General features: G+C 68.5%; 2 protein-coding genes across 5 annotated transcripts; both read right to left on the reverse strand.

The window, feature by feature from the left end:
* Positions 1–1,657: 1,657 nt before the first annotated feature.
* LOC123350556 (ras-interacting protein 1-like) lies at positions 1,658–13,383 on the reverse strand. Its single transcript, XM_044989187.1, has 13 exons — positions 13,238–13,383; positions 10,380–10,534; positions 9,235–9,812; positions 8,664–8,839; positions 8,465–8,611; positions 6,474–7,094; positions 5,935–5,972; positions 5,445–5,596; positions 5,133–5,248; positions 4,522–4,762; positions 2,700–2,872; positions 2,244–2,391; positions 1,658–1,946 (listed from the first exon to the last, which is right to left on the reverse strand). The coding sequence occupies exons 2-13, from the start codon at positions 10,511–10,513 to the stop codon at positions 1,747–1,749; spliced, it is 2,724 nt and encodes a 907-aa protein (XP_044845122.1). The 5' UTR covers positions 10,514–10,534; positions 13,238–13,383; the 3' UTR covers positions 1,658–1,746.
* An 873-nt stretch (positions 13,384–14,256) lies between these two features.
* Positions 14,257–16,247, reverse strand: LOC123350131 (cytochrome c oxidase subunit 6B2). Of its 4 annotated transcripts, none has more exons than XM_044988531.1 (4): positions 16,056–16,247; positions 15,061–15,198; positions 14,759–14,829; positions 14,257–14,430 (listed from the first exon to the last, which is right to left on the reverse strand). In XM_044988531.1, the coding sequence occupies exons 1-4, from the start codon at positions 16,057–16,059 to the stop codon at positions 14,377–14,379; spliced, it is 267 nt and encodes an 88-aa protein (XP_044844466.1). In that variant the 5' UTR covers positions 16,060–16,247; the 3' UTR covers positions 14,257–14,376. The 4 variants fall into 4 exon arrangements, with proteins under 4 accessions (XP_044844466.1, XP_044844464.1, XP_044844463.1 ...); XM_044988529.1 differs by having other exon boundaries at positions 14,729–14,829; positions 16,062–16,239; XM_044988528.1 differs by having other exon boundaries at positions 14,729–14,829; positions 16,056–16,239.
* Between the last annotated feature and the right edge of the window lie 827 nt (positions 16,248–17,074).

Raw genomic sequence — 17,074 nt, forward strand, 5'->3', positions numbered from 1 at the left:
CGGGGAGAGAACCCAGGAGTCCTGGCACCTCCCTCCCCCCCGCTCTAACCAGTAGTCCTCATCCCCCTCCCATAGCCCGAGAACTCAGGAGTCCTGGCACCGCCCTCCTCTCCGCTCTAACCAGTAGTCCCCACCGCGCTCCCAGAGCCCGGAGAACCCAGGAGTCCTGGCACCTCCCTCCCCCCACCTGCTCTAACCATTAGTCCCCACCCCGCTCCCAGAGCCTGGAGAACCCAGGCGTCCTAGGTTTGGCCACTAGAGGGGGATGTGACTGTTGCACCTTCAGTCAGGACTCCTGGGTCCTATTCCTGGCTCAGCACCTGAACTCCTCACCCAAATCACAGACACAGAGTCGCCGAGATCGGGGCCCCGTCGGGCCGGGCGCTGCCCAGACCCAGAGTCACCGAGATCGGGGCCCCGTCGGGCCGGGCGCTGCCCAGACACAGAGTCACTGAGATCGGGGCCCTGTCGCAGTAGGTGTGGCCTGGACACACGTGTTGGGAGCTGGGGCTGAGCTGTGGGGCCGTGCGGAGGGCGGTTGTGGGGCCGTGCGGAGGGCGAGCCAGGGACCAGCGCGCCGGGTGCCCTTTGCCCTTTGCCGGCGGCTGCAGTGGGGCGCTGGGGGATCCCGCGACAGGTGGCACCTGTCTCTGGCTGTCTGGGCCGAGCTGGATTTCACTGACGCTGCGGATCGGTTTCAGCTGCAGGTATTTAAAGCCGGCCTGATGCCCACCCTGCCCCCAGCCACGGTCCCTCCCACCCCACTCCTGGACCCCACATCTGCCTGGCCCTGTACCCCCATGTTCCCCCCCAACCCCAGCTCCAGGGAAAAACCGGGTGGGGGTGAGATGGGCTCTGCCCCCTACTGGAGTGTGGGGTGGGGAGGGGAGGGGCAGCCAGGACTCCTGGGTTCCATCTCCAGCTCTGGCCGGGGGGACGGGGGACGGACGTGGTGTCTAGGGTGTAGATCAGGGGGGCTGGGAGCCAGGACTCCGGGGTTCTTTCCCTTCACCTCTTGGGGGACTGATCCCCCCCCGGGTGCCTGATGGGCGGTTCGGGGGCAGGGCTGGGTGCTGGGAGGTGGGGTGGCCTGCAGCCGGGCGAGATGAGCTCATGCGTCTTTCCCCAGCTAAAGTTTCCAGGATTAAATCACGCTCGGGACTGACGCCATTGATAAATATAGACCCAGCTGGGCCAGCTCCGCTCCGACCACTAGACACCACTCCCCTTCCCCAGCCAGGGCCTGAACCCAGGAGTCCTGGCTCCCAGGCCCCCCAATGTCTAACCACTAGGGCCCACTCTTCATCCAGAGCCGGGGAGAGAACCCAGGAGTCCTGGCTCCCAGCCCCCCCCCCCATGCTCTAATCACTAGGCCCCACTCCCCTCCCAGAGCCAGGGAGAGAACCCAGGAGTCCTGGCCCCCAGCCCCCACCACAAACACACCAGCAGGGGCAGCACTGGGCTCTGGCTGACACCCTCAGACACCCCTGCAGGGAGACGCCCCCAGCGCCCCCTGCTGGCAGAGACGGGTGCTGACACAGAGACGCGGTTTATTGGAATACACAGTTCGTTCCAAGCCCAGCACCAGGGGATCCCATCGGGGTCCCCGCTTTCCCGGAGGGGAGACACTTTGGGTGACGCCCCCCCGTCGCTGTCCAGGCCCTACGATGTCTGACACCCCCGTCCCCCGCCGGGGAGCCCGGGAAGGTGGGGGGGGCGTCGGCAGGCGCTCGGTGCCAGGTTCGCTCACTGGCCGCCCTCCAGCCCATGGGCCGCCCGCTGGTTGGCTGGCAGCGAGGCCTGCTCCAGGTCCCAGAGGAAGCGGCGCAGGCGGCACAGCTGGTGGTGGAGGGCGTCGTCCGTCACCGGGGCCGCGGGGCAGAGCCGGAACCCCTCGCTGGGCAGGATCAGGGGCGGGTGGTCAGAGAAACTCTCGAAGATCTCGCCTGGGGGAGGGGAGAGGGGTGAGAGCGGGCGGGGGCTGCGGGCCAGGAGTGAGGGGGGCTGGCAGAGCTGGGGGGGGAAGGGCTGGGCTCGCGGGGGCTGTGGGTCAGAGTGGGGGAGGCTGGCAGGGCTGGGGGGCAGGGCTGGGCTGGCGGGGGCTGCGGGTCGGGAGAGGGGGGCTGGCAGGGCGGGGGGCAGGGCTGGGGTGGTGGGGGCTGCGGGTCAGGGGTGGTGGGGGCTGGCAGAGCTGGGGGGCAGGGCTGGCAGGGGCTGCGGGTTGGTGGGGGACTGGCACTCACTGTTCGCCATCTCCTCCCTCTCCTCGGGCGGGGGGCTCCAGCCCTCGGGGTACGGGCGCCCCAGCCCCAGGTGGTAGTTGCTCAGCACATGGTGGAGCTGGGCGGGCGTCAGGGCCGGGTAGTCGCTGCGCAGCCGGGACCAGGTAGCCTGGGGGGAGCAGAGAGACGGTGAGATCCCTGGGAGCTGCAGGAGGGTGGGAGCCGGCGCCCCCTAGAGGGGACAGGCCCCGGGCCCCATTCCCCGCCCCCCGAGCCAGCCAGTCCCCGCCCTGGGGCCGGATGGGAGCTGGCGCCCCCTAGAGGGGACAGGCCCCGGGCCCCATTCCCCGCCCCCCTGAGCCAGCCAGTCCCCGCCCTGGGGCCGGATGGGAGCTGGCGCCCCCTAGAGGGGACAGGTCCCGGACCCCATTCCCCACTGGTGCAGTTCTGCGGCGCCCCCTGCAGGCGGCCCCTCACCTTGACCAGGCTGGTCTTGGGGACGCAGAGCAGGTTGGCGGTGGTGGAGAGCTTGCGGAAGAATTCGGCGGCGATGTCGCCCAGCCCCACGCCCTGCAGCCAGTCCAGCACCAGGTCCAGGTTGGTGCGGATCTGCACGGCCTTTGCCCACTGGTAGAAGGGCCCCCCGGTGCCTGGCGCCGGGAGCAGGAGACCCACAGTCACGGCAGGGTGGGGCTGGATGGGACCCCCAGGGCAGCTGGGCCTCGGCCCCACCCTGGGGCAGATCCAGCCACCCATCCGCCCTCCAACCCACCCGTCCATCTATCTGTCCACCTTAACTCCCGGGTGTCCCCCCACCTTTCCCCCGGCCACCCCCGACCTTCCCTCCCGGGCGTCCCCCAACCTTTCCCCCGGCCACCCCCGACCTTCCCTCCTATCCATCCACCCACCTTTCCCCCGGCCACCCCCGACCTTCCCTCCTATCCGTCCTCCCACCTTTCCCCCGGCCACCCCCGACCTTCCCTCCTATCCGTCCCCTCACCTTTCCCCCGGCCACCCCCGACCTTCCCTCCCGGGCGTCCCCCCACCTTTCCCCTGGCCACCCCCGACCTTCCCTCCCGGGTGTCCCCCCACCTCTCCCCCGGCCACCCCCGACCTTCCCTCCTATCTGTCCCCCCACCTTTCCCCCGGCCACCCCCGACCTTCCCTCCTATCCGTCCCCCCACCTTTCCCCGGGCCAGTCCCCCGACTTTCCCTCCCATCCATCCCCCCGCCTTCCCTCCCGGGCGTCCCCTCACTTCCCTCTCAGACGTCCCCCAGCCTTCCCTTCCACCTACACCCCCACCTTCCTCCCCAGCCGTCCCCCCACCTTCCCACCGGCCACCCCCCAACCTTCTTTCTCATCCGTCCCCCCACCTCCCATCCCGGGCATCCCCCCCTTCCCTCCCAGACGTCCTCCCGCCTTTCCTCCCATCCATCCACCTTCCCAACCTCCATCCATCCATCCACCCACCCACCCCCGCCCATCCCCGTGTCCTGACCACTCACCCACCATGAGACATGAGCGGTACGAGGGGGCAGGGGGTGAAGCAGACTGTGATGTGGGGGCGGGGGTGCAACGGTCGGTGGGGGTGGAGGAGAGGTGGGGGGCAGGGAGCCAGGGGCTGAGACTGGGGGAAGAGACACAGCTGGGTGCCCTGCCTCAGAGTCAGGATTTGGGGTAGCCCCAGCAACCCCCCCAATACCCCTCTGATCAAACTTTCCCAACCCCACAGTGGTTCCTGGCCCCCCACTGACTGAGCCCCCTGCCCTCCTGCCCCTCCTGCCCCGGTTCCTGGCACGGACCCATTTCCTGCCCTGCTCCGCCCCGGGGCCCATGGCCAGGAAAGAGCTGCCTTCCTGCTGATCCGGGGATGGGACAATGGGAGGAAACAGGGGGAGGGTGGCTGGGATTTCGGGCTGCCTGTGATTCACTGAGTCTGGCTCATGAGAACAGAGCCTCTGTCAGAGCCGAGGAGAGAACCCAGGAGTCCTGGCTCCCAGCTCCCCCTGCTGTAACCACTAGACCCCACTCCCCTCCCAGAGCAGGAGAGAGCCCAGGAATCCTGGCTCCCAGCTCCCCTGCTCTAACCACTAGACCCCACTCCCCTCCCAGAGCAGGAAAGAACCCAGGTGTCCTGGCCCCCAGCCCCTCCTGCTCTAACCACTAGACCCCACTCCCCTCCCAGAGCAGGAGAGAGCCCAGGAGTCCTGGCTCCCAGCTCCCCTGCTCTAACCACTAGACCCCACTCCCCTCCCAGAGCAGGAGAGAACCCAGGCGTCCGGGCCCCCAGCCCCTCACCTCTCTCCATGAGGGTGTTGAAGAGGGAGGCGTTGGAGAAGAAGAAGAGGTAGCCGAAGGTCTGGGATACCAGGTCGGGGTGTAGCTCACACTCCCGGGTCAGCTCCAGCGTGGCCTGGTAGATGGCCAGGGTGCCACGGATGCCCTGGGGCATGGTGCTCAGCTCCTGGGCGTGGGACAGGTCCGCCGTGGCAGTGAAGGGGTTACTGTCCAGCAGGGCGGGCAGGGCCGAGTACAGCGTCTGCCCAGAAAGGAAAGGGTTAAACACGGGGCATGGGCGGCAATGAGCCAGCAGGGCTATAGGGGGCGCTGGGCTGCAGGGAGCGGGGCAGGGGGCTCAGCAGGGGGCTCTCCCCAGGCAGGCAGGACGGGCCCCGATGCCCTAGGGCAGCACTAGGGGGTGCTGGGCTGCAGGGAGCGGGGCAGGGGGCTCAGCAGGGGGCTCTCCCGAGGCAGGCAGGATGGGCCCCTATGCCCTAGGGCAGCACTAGGGGGCGCTGGGCTGCAGGGAGCGGGGGGCTCAGCAGGGGGCTCTCCCCGGCCGGGCAGGGCTGGCCCCATGCCCTAGGGCTGCACTAGGGGGCGCTGGGCTGCAGGGGGGCTGAGCTCACCTTGGTCAGGTAATACACCGACTGCTGGAACGTGGACATGATGACCTCGTCCAGCACCGCCATGGCCTCGTCGCAGGTCTCCAGGTCGCTGGACAGCAAAGCATCATGGGAACTTCCTGGAGAGGACAAAGGGGGTCGGACGTGGGGCTCTGTGAGCTGCGCTCGCTGCCGAGCTCATCCCATCCCTGTGGGATTCACCCCACCATCCCCTATGGGGGAGAGAACCCTGGCTCCCAACCCCCCCCCCCGCTCTAACCACTAGCCCCCACTCCCCTCCCAGAGCTGGGGAGAGAACCCAGGCGTCCTGCTCACCCTCCAGGTCGAGTTCTTTCTCCATGTCCAGCACTTTCCTCTGGACCAGGTTGAGCAGCTCCATGGCGTTGGCCATCCAGAGCATCAGGGGGCGCAAGTCGGCCGCCACCTCTTCGATGCTGAGCACCCCCACCAGGCCCTTGTCCTGCTGGCTGGAGGAGAGAGAGGGGTGGGGGGAGCGACTGGGGGATCATCTGAGCTGTTGGGACACCCTCCCCCCTCCCCAGGCCCTTTGGGACCCTGTCCAATTCTTAGCAGCTTCCAATGGGACATACTCAGCTCTGAAGGGGTTAACTGCCCCTCTGGGGTGGGTGCGGGGGCTGGGTATCTGGGGTCCCCTCGCCCGGCACTAAGATACAACCCCTCTGGCGTGGGGCTGGAGTCCGAGGACAGAGCTCCCCCCACCCTGGCCGCTGCCGCAGAGGGGGGCGAGACAGGGAGCCCCCATGCCCAGGGTGGGGTGTGGCCAGGGTCCTGGGGTCTCACTCACTTCTCCGGCTGCCGGTCCCCGACTTCCTTGATCTTCTCCTGGCAGGGAAGAAAGAGCTGATCCGGAACGGGCCTTGGGGCTGCCGTCACATTCCCCCAGCCCTGCCCCCCGATACACATGGGGGCCCCCACCCCCAGCCCTGCCCCCACCCTGGGATACACAGGGGGCCCTGCCCCCAGCCATTCTTCTCTCTGCCCTTCCCCCACTCTGGGAGGAGTCCCTGACCCCCAGGGGCAGATTGGGGTTTTGTGGGGCCCTGGGCCAGACCAAGTGGGGCCCCTTCCCCACCCCTTCTACCTGCAGTCCATCCCCACCCCCGTGTGCTGCTGCTGGGGACATGGGGTCCCCCACCCGGCACTCCAAGCCCCCATGCCCCTGGTAGGAGCGCTGGGTGGGTGGGCAGAGCGGGTTGGGGCCCCCATTTTTCCAGGGCCCCCCAATTGGCTGGGAGCCTGGGCACAGGGCCCCGTTGTCCCAGTGGCTAGTCCACCACTGCTGCTCCCCAGCCCCGATCCCCTGTCCCACCCCCCTCTCGTTACCCAGACGGCCTCCTTGATCAGCTGGGCCATCCTGGCCACCAGGCGGGGGAAGTGGCTGGGCTCCAGCACGCGGGTGGAGTGCTCCAGGCACAGGCCCAGGAGGAAGGCCGGGGCCAGGTTGAAGGCGGTGGCCCCCTGGAGCCGGACGATCTCCCTCAGCAGCGCCTCCTCCTCCTGGGGCCGGTAGCGCAGCTCGGGCTCCCGGCTCTCCACGTAGGCCTGGAAGGCGTCCTGCCTCTCCTGGAGGGAGCGCCCGCAGGCCTGGCACGAGAAGGCACCCGCCAGCCCGGGCGAGACCCAGGGCCGGGGCAGCCAGGCCGGCCGGGGCTGGGGGGTCCGGGGGTCTTTGTACATGAAGAGGAAGTGCTGGCCCAGCCCCAGCAGGTCCCCGGGGTGCAGCGCCGCCTCGCGCACCAGGGCCCCCCCGTTGAGGGTGACGGCCGCCCCCCGGAAGGGCCGCACCAGGGCCGGCCCCGGGGCCGGCTCGGCCTCCCGCACGCAGCAGTGGCGGGGCAGGATGTCCGGGGCGCAGAGGAAGGTGTCCACGTAGCCCCCCTTGTCGGGCTGGGGGCGGCGCCCGAAGACGTGCCGGCGCCGAGTCATCACATAGATCACAAAATCCTGGGGGGCGACGGGGGGAAAATGGCGTCAAAACACGGGAGTGCCATCGAAAGCGGGCCTGCCCCGCCCTCTGGGGGGGAATGGACTCTCCCGCCATGCCACCCCTGCCCTCTGGGAGGGAATGGACTCTCCCGCCATGCTACCCCTGCCCTCTGGGAGGGAATGGACTCTCCCGCCATGCTACCCCTGCCCTCTGGGGGGAACGGGCTCTCCTACAGCACTACCCCGCCCTCTGGGGGGGAATGGACTCTCCCGCCATGCCACCCCTGCCTTCTGGGAGGGAATTAGGGTGACCAGATGTCCCGATTTTATAGGGACAGTCCCGATATTTGGGGCTTTTTCTTATATAGGTTCCTATTACCCCCCACCCCCGTCCTGATTTTTCACACTTGCTGTCTGGTCACCCTAGAGGGAATGGACTCTCCCGCCATGCCACCCCTGCCCTCTGGGGGGAGTGGGCTCTCCTACAGCATCAGCCTGCCTTCTGGGGGGGAACAGGCTCTTCCGCCATGCCACCCCTGCCCTCTGGGGGGGAACGGGCTCTCCCACCATGCCACCCCTGCCCTCTGGGGGAGAATGGACTCTCCTGCCATGCCACCCCTGCCCTCTGGGAGGGAATGGACTCTCCTGCCATGCCATCCCTGCCCTCTGGGGGGGAATGGGCTCTCCCACCGCACAACACCCACTGTCTGGGGGGGAATGGGCTTTCCTGCTGCACCACCCCTGGCCTTGGGGAGGGGGGAGTGGGCTCTCTCCCACTGTGGCACCCCACCACTCTTGGAGGGCGGGGGGCTCTCCCAGGAATCCCCTCTATGATAAAATGGGTTCTACCCTTTTTGCCCCACCCCCAGTTTCTGTGAGAAAATGGGCCATCCTGCTGTTGCACCCCCATTTTTGTTGGCTAAAATTGTCTCTTCTGGGAAGCCCCCTATTTCCTATGTTAAAATGGGCTCTTCCATTACTGCACTCTCCCCCATACCCTGGGGCGCTCCCACCAACCCTTCCCTCCCCCAAGGTTGACCCAGAGGGTGCAAAGCATTATGGGAAAGCTATGCTCCCAGCATGCTCTCTGCTGAACCATAGTGGGGAGGAAATGGTCTTGGGGGCTGGAGTCAGCACCCCCTACTGACCTTGCACCGCAGCCCAGCGCCCCCTTCCGAGCCCCCACTCTGCCCCCCCGAGCCTGGTGCCCCCCACAGCACAATGCCCCCTACCCTGCTCCCTGCAGCCTGGCACCCCCTGCTGAGCCTCTGCCCCACTCCCTGCAGCCCAGCACCCCACAGAGCCCCTGCCCCCTGCAGCCCAGCGCCCCCTGCTGACCCCCACCCCGTTCCCTGCAGCCCAGCACCCCACAGAGCCCCCTGCCCTACCTGCTTGTCGCAGCCGAGCAGCAGCAGGAAGTAGGGGTGCTGGGTGGGGGGCTGGATCAGGCACTGGGACAGCTGCTCCAGGTTGGCCCCGTCCACCGAGTCCTCAGCCTCCCCGGACTTTGCGCCCCCGTCCGCTGGCTCTGCCTCCTGGGCCGGGGCCACCTCCCCCTCCTGCTCCTCGCCGGCCGGCCGGCCCCACCTCGGCACCCGCCACGCTCAGCACGGCCTTGCGCTCGCGCCGCTTGCGGGCGCTCAGGTTCATGTCGCTGATGCTGCGGCGCAGGGACAAGTTGTCGGCCCGCTCCTTGGGGGCCGGGCCCCCCGAGGCCGCCCGTGAGCGGCTCTTCTGCAGCCGCCGCGCCTGGGCGTTGATGCCTGGGGGGGCGAGAAGGGGGAGCCTCAGAGGGAGCTGTCCGGCTCCCCACTCTAGGGGTTTCAGGGATCCCCAACCCGACTCCCCACCCCCGGGGACAACCTGAGGCCTGTAGCTCCAAGGCAGGACATAACTGGGGGGGCCCCATGGCTCCGAACTTGGGGACGACAGAGAGTCCCGTGGCTCCTGGCTGCAGGAAGATGAGGGGGCATGTCTCTGAGATGGACGATGACTGGGGGACCCCATAACTTCTGGCTGGGAGATGACCGGGGTCCTGTGGCTCCCGGCCTGGCATGCCCGGGGGTCCCGTGGCTCCCAGCCTAGCATGCCCAGGGGACCCATGACTCCCGGCCTGGGACAACCTAGGGGATGGGGGCAGCCCCCACCGCAGCCTCACCCGCCGTCTCGTTATCCTCGGCCTCTCCAACCCTCTCCACGTCACGCCGCCGCCGCACCTCGAAGCGCCGCGACAGGCCGGCCTTGGGCTTCCACACGTCCTGCAGCACCAGGGGCCGCTCGGTGTCGCCCACGGGGCGCAGGTGCTCGGCCTGCCAGGCCCCACCGGGCCCCTCGAAGCGGCCCACCACGTCGCACAGCACGTAGCCCCCCTCCTCCTCCTCCGGCGCCACCCCGTAGCGCTCCAGCGCCTCCCGCACCAGCTGGCGCGCCGTGGAGCGCGGCGTGGCCAGCACGCTCTTGTAGTTGGCGCCCCGGGAGATGGCGCCCCCGAAGATCTTCAGGATGCCCGGCAGCTGCGGCTGGCTGGACAGCTCCACCAGGTCCTCGGGCACTGGGTCGATGAGATCCGCCAGCTTCTTCTCGCTGCCCCAGCGCCCGCCCCCCACGCCCGCCCCGCTGCTGGTGCTGCGGGGGAACCGGGTGGGGCGGCGCGGGTGGCGGCCCGCCTTCGCCTTGCCGGGGGGCCGCAGCTCCACCGGCTCGCTGCCCCGGCTGGCGGTGTCCGAGGAGGTGGACCTGGGGAGGGAAGGCGGGAGGCCGGGTTACATGGGCCCATTGCTCTGAGCGGAGCGGGGAGGCTGGGAGGGTGGGCTGGAGGGGTCTGGGGGGCTGGCCTGGGGGGCAGGAAGGGGGCAATAATGGGGGAGATGGGCCCATGGACTGACTGGGGGGACAGGAAGGAGGCAAGATACTGAGATAGATGGGCCTGTGGGTGTGATTGGGGGGCAGGGAGAGGGAGGGATACTGGGGTAGATGAGCCCACAGGTCTGATCTGGGGGCAGGAGGGGCCTGGATACAGGGGTAGATGGGCCCGTGGGGCTGATCCAGGGGGCTGGATACCAGGGTAGGAGGGCTGTGGGGCACTCCGGGGGGGCAGGAGGGATGGGGGCCGTTCCAGGGGGCAGGGGGCAGGAGGCAGGGGAGCCATTCCAGGGGGCAGGGGGGCTGTTCCAGGGGGCAGGGGGGACGAGGGCCGTTCCAGGAGGCAGGAGGGAGGGGAGCTGTTCCAGGGGGCAGGAGGGGAGGGGCCGTTCCAGGGGGCAGGAGGGATGGGGGTCGTTCCAGGGGGCAGGGGGCCGGTACCTGACGGAGCCCACGCTGGGCCAGCGACGGCTCATCTTGACGAAGTGTTTCTTGGGCGAGTTGATCCAGAGGCCGACGGGGAAGTGGAGTTTCCCGAAGCGGGGGCTGCCCTCCTTCCGCTCCTCCGAGAACATGGTGTCGGGGGCGCCGGGCACCTGGGGGGACACGGCCATGGCAGAGCGCTGGCAGGAGCGGGGCAGTTGTGCCAGGGCAGGGGCCTAGCCAGAGCGGATGGGAGCCGGCAGCCAGACCCGGCAGAGGGCACTGGTGAGGGGCCGGGAGGCTGCAGCTGCTGGGGAGGGGGGAAGGGCAGGTTGGGGGCCAGGATGTTGGATTGAGTGGGAGATGGGGGTAGTTTGGGGGATGGGATATTGGGGTGAGTGGGGGATGGGGGGTAGGTTGGGAGATGGGATGTTGGGGTGAGGGGGGGGTTGGGGGCCGGGATGTTGGGGTGAGTGGGGGTTAGGGAATAGGTTGGGGGTTGGGATGTGGGGGTTGGGGGATAGGTTGGGGGCTGGGATGTTGGGGTGAGTGGGGAAGGGGGTGGGTTGGGGGCCGGGATGTTGGGGGGAGAGAGGAGGGGGGTAGGTTGGGGGTTGGGATGTTGGGGTGAGTGGGGAGGGGGGTAGGTTGGGGGCTGGGATGTTGGGGTGAGTGGGGAAGGGGGTGGGTTGGGGGCCAGGATGTTGGGGTGAGGGGGGGGTTGGGGGTTGGGATGTTGGGGTGAGTGGGGAAGGGGGTAGGTTGGGGGCCAGGATGTTGGGGTGAGTGGGGGTTGGGGGATAGGTTGGGGGTTGGGATGTGGGGGTTGGGGGATAGGTTGGGGGCTGGGATGTTGGGGTGAGTGGGGAAGGGGTAGGTTGGGGGTTGGGATGTTGGGGTGAGTGAGGAAGGGGGTAGGTTGGGGGATGGGATGTTGGGGTGAGTGGGAAAGTGGGTAGGTTGGGGGCCGGGATGTTGGGGTGAGTGGGGAAGGGGGTAGGTTGGGGGATGGGATGTTGGGGTGAGGGGGGAAGGGGGTAGGTTGGGGGATGGGATGTTGGGGTGAGTGGGGAATGGGGTAGGTTGGGGGCCGGGATGTTGGGGTGAGTGGGGAAGGGGGTAGGTTGGGGGATGGGATGTTGGGTGAGTGGGGAAGTGGGTAGGTTGGGGGTTGGGATGTTGGGGTGAGTGGGGAAGTGGGAGGTTTGGGGCCGGGATGTTGGGGTGAGTGGGGAAGGGGTAGGTTGGGGGATGGGATGTTGGGGTGAGTGGGGAAGGGGGTAGGTTGGGGGATGGGATGTTGGGGTGAGTGGGGAAGGGGGTAGGTTGGGGGATGGGATGTTGGGGTGAGTGGGGAAGGGGTAGGTTGGGGGATGGGATGTTGGGGTGAGTGGGGAAGGGGGTAGGTTGGGGGATGGGATGTTGGGGTGAGTGGGGAAGGGGGTAGGTTGGGGGTTGGGATGTAGGGGTGAGTGGGGAAGCGGTAGGGTTGTGGAGGTGATGTTGGGGTGAGTGGGGAAGGGGGTAGGTTGGGGGATGGGATGTTGGGGTGAGTGGGGAAGGGGTAGGTTGGGGGAAGGGATGTTGGGGTGAGTGGGGAAGGGGGTAGGTTGGGGGATGGGATGTTGGGGTGAGTGGGGAAGGGGGTAGGTTGGGGGATGGGATGTTGGGGTGAGTGGGGAAGGGGGTAGGTTGGGGGAGGGAATGTTGGGGTGAGGGGGGAAGGGGGTAGGTTGGGGGTTGGATGTTGGGGTGAGTGGGGACGGGGGTTGGTTGGGGGTTGGGATGTTGGGGTGAGTGGGGAAGGGGGTAGGTTGGGGGATGGGATGTTGGGGGTGAGTGGGGAAGGGGGTAGGTTGGGGGCCGGGATGTTGGGGTGAGTGGGGAAGGGGGTAGGTTGGGGGTTGGGATGTTGGGGTGAGTGGGGAAGGGGGTAGGTTGGGGGATGGGATGTTGGGGTGAGTGGGGAAGGGGGTAGGTTGGGGGATGGGATGTTGGGGTGAGTGGGGACGGGGGTAGGTTGGGGGATGGGATGTTGGGGTGAGTGGGGAAGGGGGTAGGTTGGGGGTTGGGATGTTGGGGTGAGTGGGGAAGGGGGTAGGTTGGGGGCCAGCTCTCTCTCTGGTCCTGCCAGTGCACAGGCAGTGACTTCCACCCAGTTAGATTTGGCTACCAGCCCCCCTCCCGCTCCGCCCCAGAGCCAGCGGCATTGGGGGGGCAGGGGGCCGGGGGAGCTGGGATCCATTGAATTGGAGGGAGCCCAGGGCCATTTCGCGCTGTCTTTCGAGGCCCTTTATTGGTTCAAATGCTTCCCCCTCCCCAGGGCGCAGGACAGAGGCGCCACATCGGGGAGACCCCCAGGCCCCAAAGCTGTAAGGAGCCTGGCTGGGGTAACAGGACTCCTGGGTTCCGGCCCCCACTCTGGGTGAGGAGTGGGGGCTAGTGGTCAGAGGGGGGAGGGGGGAGGCTGTGGGCCAGCTGGCTGCCCCCGATCACCCCACTCCCCACCCCGACCCCCAATCACCCCACTCTGACCCCCCCGGCTGGCCCCCGATCACCCCACTCCCCACCCCGGCTGGCTGACCCCGATCACCCCACTCCGACCCTCCCCCCGGCTGGCCCCCGATCACCCCACTCCCCACCCCGGCTGGCTGACCCCGATCACCCCACTCTGACCCCCCCCCCCAGCTGGCCCCCGATCACCCCACTCCGACCCTCCCCCCGGCTGGCCCCCGATCACCCCACTCCCCACCCCGGCTGGCTGACCCCGATCACCCCACTCTGACCCTCCCCGCGGCTGGCCCCCGATCACCCCACTCCTCACCCGACCCTTCCCCAGCTGCTGCCCCAGAGGAAAGCGGGGGGGGGGGGGTTACCCAGTCCCGTCGGGGGGCCGGACGTCTCCTCTCCTGGGCTCCGCTCCCGCGCTCAGCTCCAGCCTGGGGGCTGCCCCGCCCGCCCCATGGCCCCTCGGTGGGGCGCGACCCCCAGCCCAGCCCCAGCTCTGCGGCCAGCCCGCTGCCAGTCGGGGCCGGAGTCACTGAGCGCGGATGGCCCCCGCCCCCGCCCGGCCGGTGCTGGGCGGGGGGGGGGGCAGGAAAAGGAGCCGGGCCAGGAAGCGGGGCCCCTCCGACGGGGCGGGGGACACGGAGCTGGGGGGCGGGGAGGGGCAGAGCAAAGGGGGTGCGGGGCCACAAGCGAGAGGGAGCGGTTGGGGGGTGAGGGGGCGTGGTGGGGGGGCAGTGAGTGGGGGCGGGGTGTCTGGGGGCAGCATGAGGGGAGGGGGCGCGAGGGGGTAGTGGGGGGATGCAATGTGGGGGGAAGGGGTGCGGTGGGGAGGCATGGGTGGGGGAGGGGCACAATGTGGGGGGGCCTGTGAGTGGGGGAGGGGGAACGGTGTATGTCAGGGCAGGGGGCACGAGGGGGGCAGTGGGGTGCAATGGGGGGTAGGGGTGCGATGGGGGAGGCGTGAGTGGGGGAGGGAGCGTGGTGTGTGGGAGGGGGCAGAGGGAAGCGCTGTGCGGGGGCAGGGGCATGATATGGGGAGCAATGCATGGGGGAGGGGCACCGTGGGGCAGCAAATGTAGGGGGAGGGGCATGAGGGGGGAGGGGAGGACACGGGATGTGGGGGCAGTGGGTGGGAGGGAGCGGGCAGTGTCGGGAGAATGGGGCAGTGGGGGAAGGGATGCAGTTGGGGGGCAGCGTGTGGGGGGGGGCAAGGAGGGGATGCAGTGGGACTGGTCGGGCCTGTGCCAGCCAGCGTCCCCCCTAGGGCTTTCTGGGCTCAGCGCCTGGGGCTCCCCAAACCCAGCCCCCAGGCTCGCGGGGGATCTCCTCAGAGGGAGCACTATGGGGACTAGGACACTTGGACTCCAGAGCCAAATTATGCAAGAAGCAGGTTTATTGTGGGTCTGTGAGGAGCCAGCGAGGATGTGCCGGAGGGGGCAGGGCCTCGCCACAGGGCAGGGCCTGTGGGTTTGCCCCCCCCCCCCAGCACCCCCAGGAGCAGCTGGGCCTAGATCCTGCCAGCGAAGGAGCCGTCCTCCCGCTGCTCGTCCCAGCGCTTCACCTGGGGGGAGAGAAACGGGGTTAGGGGTGGGGGTCACACCCAGAGGGGCAGCTCCACACAGAGCAGGGCCTAGCCCTCCCAGCAGGGGGCAGCAGGGCCCCCCACCCCCCCACAGAGCAGGGCCCAGCCCCCCTCCCCGCAGGGGCCCTTTCCCCTGGGGGTACCGGCTCCCGTCCAGCCCCAGGGCAGGGGACTGACTGGCTCAGCCGGGTAGGGAACAGGGCATGGGACCTTTTCCCCTCCTCTCCCACTGAGTGCAGAGTGGGGGGTACCCCCGGGGTCCTGGCACCCCACATACCCAGGAGATGGGGCATAGGGACTTGTAGACCTGGTAGTACCACTGGCACGGCCTGGTGTCCTTTCCCTTCGCCCCCAGTGTCTTCAGGCAGCGGTAATAGTCTGCAGGGAGACAGCACATGTTATCCTCTGCCACCACAAGGAGGCGCCAGTGATCCAACCTCACCGCCCTGCCCCCCATAGCCAACCCCTCATCACTACCCCACCCGGGAGTCCTGGCTCCCAGCCCCCCTGCTCTAACCACTAGACCCCACTCCCCTCCCAGAGCCAGGGGGAGAACCCAGGAGTCCTGGCTCCTAGTCCCCCCTCCCCTGAGGGCCCTCTGCCACTCACCCAGGTAGTTCTGGTAGCAGTTGCGGGTCTGGTTTGTGTTGGGGAAGCGGGGGTCAAAGGGGGCTGTGCGGTAATACCCCCGGGACCCCTCGGGGGCGCCCTTCTCCCCCCCACCGGCTCCATATGAGCTCTGCATTCCTGTGAAAGTGGAGAGGCTGGACTGCTCTAACCGCTGGACCTCACTCCCCTCCCAGAGCCAGGAGAGAACCCAGGAGTCCTGGCTCCCAGCCCCCCTGCTCTAACCACTAGCCCTCACTCCCCTCCCAGAGCCAGGGAGAGAACCCAGGAGTCCTGGCTCCCAGCCCCCCTGCTCTGACCACTGGCCCCCACTCCCCTCCCAGAGCCAGGGAGAGAATCCAGGAGTCCTGGCTCCCAGCCCCCCTTCTCTGACCACTGGCCCTCACTCCCCTCCCAGAGCCAGGGAGAGAACCCAGGAGTCCTGGCTCCCAGCCCCCCTGCTCTGACCACTGGCCCCCACTCCCCTCCCAGAGCTTGGTCTCACCTGTGTCTCACCCCCAGTGCCCCAAGCTAGTAAATTCAGTTGCTCTGGGCTTCTAAAGGGAGAAAGAATAAAATGTGGGGGTGACCTTTCCCTCTGGCCCCCAGGGGTGCTGCTGGGATCTGTCCCTGACCCCCCCAACCTGCGCCCCCCCCACTGCTGGATCCCTCCCTGATTTCCCACCCCCAGCCTGCGCTCCCCTTGCCGCTGCCCCACCCCCTGCTGCTGGGATCCCGACCCCTCCCACAGCTCCCTTCGCCCCCCCTGCTGCCAGGATCCCTCCCTGACCCCCCCCAGCCTGTGCTCCCCTCGCTGCCCCCCCTGCTGCCAGGATCCCTCCCCGACCCCTCCCCCAGACGGTGCTTCCCTCGCTGCCCCCCCTGCTGCCAGGATCCCTCCCCGACCCCTCCCCCAGCCGGTGCTCCCCTCGCTGCCCCCCCTGCTGCCAGGATCTCTCCCCGACCCCTCCCCCAGCCTGCGCTCCCTTTGCCCGCACCCATACAGTGTGACTGTGGGTCAGAACTGCGCCCCAAAGACTCTGAGGGGGCAGGGGACTTAGTGCCCCCTGAGTTCCTATTGGCTGGAACATTCCCCGCCGTGGAAGGCTCTGGCCAATGGGAGCAAAGGGCGGGGCCTGGCCCCTCCCCACCACATGTCAGTTAGGAGCAACTGCCATGGAACCTTCTAGAAATGTGGGGGGAGGGGAGGCCTTTCAGCCAATAAGAATCCTCCCGCACTGCTCTCCCCACCCCCCTGAATGCCCCCCTGACCCAGTCCCCTCCACTCTGCTCCCCCCACCCTCCCGTACGCCCCCCCGAACCCTCCCACACTGCTCTCCCCACCCCCCTGAATGCCCCCCTGACCCAGTCCCCTCCACTCTGCTCCCCCCACCATCCCGTACGCCTCCCCGAACCCTCCCACACTGCTCTCCCCACCCCCCTGAATGCCCCCCTGACCCAGTCCCCTCCACTCTGCTCCCCCCACCATCCCATACGCCCCCCCGAACCCTCCCACACTGCTCTCCCCACCCCCTGAATGCCCCCCTGACCCAGTCCCCTCCACTCTGCTCCCCCCACCATCCCGTACACCCCCTGAACCCTCCCACACTGCTCTCCCACCCCCCTGAACGCCCCCTGACCCAGTCCCCTCCACTCTGCTCCCCCCACCATCCCGTACCCCCCGAACCCTCCCACACTGCTCTCCCCACCCCCCTGAACGCCCCCCTGACCCAGTCCCCTCCACTCTGCTCCCCCACCATCCCGAACGCCCCCCTGAACCCTCCCACACTGCTCTCCCCACCCCCCTGAACGCCCCCCTGACCCAGTCCCCTCCACTCTGCTCCCCCCACCATCCCGTACGCCTCCCCCGAATCCTCCCACACTGCTCTCCCCACCCCCCTGAATGCCCCCCTGACCCAGTCCCCTCCACTCTGCTCCCCCCACCATCCCGTACACCCCCCGGTACCCTCCCACACTGCTCTCCCCACCCCCCTGAATGCCCCCCGACCCAGTCCCC

The sequence above is a fragment of the Mauremys mutica genome, chromosome 15 (genome assembly GCF_020497125.1).
Source record: "Mauremys mutica isolate MM-2020 ecotype Southern chromosome 15, ASM2049712v1, whole genome shotgun sequence".
Taxonomy (NCBI): Eukaryota; Metazoa; Chordata; order Testudines; family Geoemydidae; genus Mauremys; species Mauremys mutica.